The sequence below is a fragment of the Poecilia reticulata genome, linkage group LG12 (genome assembly GCF_000633615.1).
Source record: "Poecilia reticulata strain Guanapo linkage group LG12, Guppy_female_1.0+MT, whole genome shotgun sequence".
Classification (NCBI taxonomy): Eukaryota; Metazoa; Chordata; class Actinopteri; order Cyprinodontiformes; family Poeciliidae; genus Poecilia; species Poecilia reticulata.
Genome location: NC_024342.1, coordinates 24,448,956 through 24,451,966, shown reverse-complemented (window position 1 = coordinate 24,451,966; position 3,011 = coordinate 24,448,956). Strand labels below are relative to the sequence as shown.

Below are 3,011 nucleotides of genomic sequence, written 5' to 3'. Positions count from 1 at the left end.
ACTCTGTCGTTAGCTGTATACACTCCAAGAATCTGGCACTGTTGTAATCTGCACATTACAAAAAGTGGTTCTTAAAAATTGTGTGTTTTGTTGCAGAATTTTGTAATTGGAAAAAATAATACTTTGTGTCCTTTTCTTTCCACTTCTATTTATTTTTCTTATTTGTGTTGCTCCATCACATAAATCCCAGTAAGATATATTTAAGTTTCCAAAATGTGGAAAAGGATATGYATATTGTGTAAGGAGCCATATCTGTCAGATTCTGGTGATGTGTATAAGTTGTCAAGACTAATCTACCGTATTAAATTCTGACGATGACATCATATTTAACAAAAATAAGTATGGAAACGTCAGCCTGTGTCGAGTTAATCTATAGGATGAGTTGAAATTCTTTTTCGATTTTTCTCAGATCTCAGTTTTTTTCCTCGTTATCCTAAAGCTCTGCAGGATGACGGGCATAGGTGGTCCCGTCTTCTCTGCCCATGAGTCATCCTAAACTAATTATATCTGGAAGACCAGTGGGTGACTAATTTACTGTGATGTGATGAATTGCTCCTTGCCGTTGTAGAGTCATGCCTGGTGTCAGATGAGCTGCTGCAGTACCGCCACTTTGTATCCAAGCAGCAGTTTGAGAAGGACCTGAGTGATGAGCAAGAGGAGGAGGTCTTAGCCCAGTTTGCTTCTCTGGATCCTGAGAAGAAGGGTCACATCGAATGGTCAGACTTTCTCTACTTTGAGTCGCTGGCTGTTCTAAGGAATTTCAGGACTGAGGTATAGTATTTGGATGGTGGAGAAACATATATTGGAATTGAATAGAATAGAATAGAAATAACTGCAAATATTCCATTATGGGGGCATTTCTATTAAACCCCAATGTAAAACAGTGTGCACAATATCACACCARCAATAATAAAGACATTTAGAATATCAATGTAGTAGCTAAGTTGGGATAAGTTGAGTCAAATCTAGGAAATGGTAGAAAACATTGATCATGTGACCAAATAGTTAAGAGGAAGCCATCTTTTCATTGATTCGGTGAAGTGAACCATTGGTAAAGTTGTTAGACTGTTAATTCTTACAAATAAATTTATTCAATCATACGTTTTGTAAGGACTGTTTTTGGACTATAATAGATATATTTCCATTTTGTTCTACATATAAATTGTGCCATGTATGAGTTCCAACATGAGATCATAAACCGAAGATAAAAGTGTGTCATTTTACCTGTGGACACAAATAAAGTCAAAATAGAGGCTTTGGRGTAAGTTGAGCTAAACTTAATCCATTTATGAGGTAAATTGYGGAATGAGACAACTTCTTTTGAACATCTTTCATTATCAAAATAGTTCTGGTTGTCTGAAGGGATGAACAATATTCTGAAATATATAAATGTATATACTATAAATACGAGTACTGGCTCCTCTTACCCCAGCCTCCCCTATTGTAACATTTTACACAAAATAACATCTATTAGAAATTATGTGATTTAAAAGGAATTGATATTATTTAATCAAATTGTGGCTTTAATGCATCTGCATTATTTTGTAGTTTTATCATCACTGACAATCAAMGTTCAGATTTAACACCAGTCAGATTGCTGTTGCATTTTATGTACTGTTTTTCTATGGTACTGGAAGGTAAAACGGTGCTTGCAGATTATATCAGTCAGTACTAATGTGATTGCAAATGATTTTGGCAAAAACTCTAAATAATGCCTTTGGCAGGCAAATGCAGAAAAATATGTATATACGRTATGCGTGGTCGGAATAATTTTTATTAATATAAGCAAGTACATAGTGTCCATGTTCAGTTTGCTTGCGCTGTTGTGAATTTCTTTTCTTYGTTTATTTCTTYTTTTAGAACTCACTGGTGCGTCTGTTGAGCGCTAAGGAGAGAAACAAGGCAAGAGCGGTTTTTCAAGGACTGGTCACGGAAAAAGACGACGTGGTCACCAGAGCAGAATGCCGCCAGGCCCAGCAGTCCTGGTTCCACAAGCTCAAAGATCCTCAATCCTGCAATGTGAGGTGAGAGCTCWACGCCTYGCTACTAAAGGCAGCAGTCTGGGGAGTTAGGCTCTCATCTGCATGCAGACAGCAGCTGGTGCAGCCAGAAAAAAAAGAAAAAGGGGTGAACTGCTTCAAGTACTGGAACAGAGATGGAGAGAAAGAAGCAGTCGTTAAATCTGCTTCATTCCTGTGTCATAAATCATAATGTCTGTTGTCACTAAAGTGCTCTTAGCACACAGACACAATCTCTCTGCTCAGCACAAAGCAGAGGGCTACCTAAAATAAAGCTTAGCTTATTGATTTGATACTTATTTTGTTTAGCTATTCAAATAAAATTGGCATACAGAACGTTTAGCCARCAGTGCGTTTCAGTAAAGTTTGCCACTAAGTTATCACCTCATCTTTAACACTTCATTTCATTATTTCATTTCATTCTTAATTTTTTTTCACTATGGTAACATGTTTTTTTTTTTATTGTTTGGTCTTTTCATAATTTCAGATTTTTAAACTCACTTGTTTTTTTTGTCTTTATAACAGCCTGGATTACTTTAAAGATGTTGTCATTTACTTTCGACAAGCAGTTAAAAAAAAAAAAAGTTTTTCTAGTAAAATTGGCACAAGAAACACAATCCTAAAAAACGTTAATCACTAGCAATAATCACCAMRTGGGTATTATTATTTTCATTCATATTTGACTTTCCAGCATTTCACATTTATGTCATTTAAAAACAGATATCTTCCTTCAATAAGGGGTTTAGTCAAAACATATGGCTCAGTCTATCAACTATGTTGAATTTAATCAAGTCAGTTCAGTTCAATTAAAATAGAAAAAATTAATAATCACTTTAATTCAATTTAGTTCAGATCAGGTTATAGAACCAATAAAACAGATGTTTGAATCTGATAAATATTTAAAAGTCAGAAATGAAACTGCCAGTGAATTTCATCATTTCTCTTGTAAAACCAGTTCAAATATGTTCTTCTGTGTGTGTGTGTGTGTGTGTG

General features: G+C 35.2%; 1 protein-coding gene across 1 annotated transcript in view; it reads left to right on the top strand.

Moving 5' to 3' along the window:
* Nucleotides 1-3,011, top strand: part of phf24 (PHD finger protein 24) — a 14,239-nt gene that overhangs the window by 7,243 nt on the left and 3,985 nt on the right. Inside the window, exons 3-4 of the mRNA XM_017307738.1 lie at nt 558-771; nt 1,861-2,024. Of these exons, the coding sequence (XP_017163227.1) occupies nt 558-771; nt 1,861-2,024 (378 nt within the window). The remainder of the gene's footprint in view (nt 1-557; nt 772-1,860; nt 2,025-3,011) is intronic.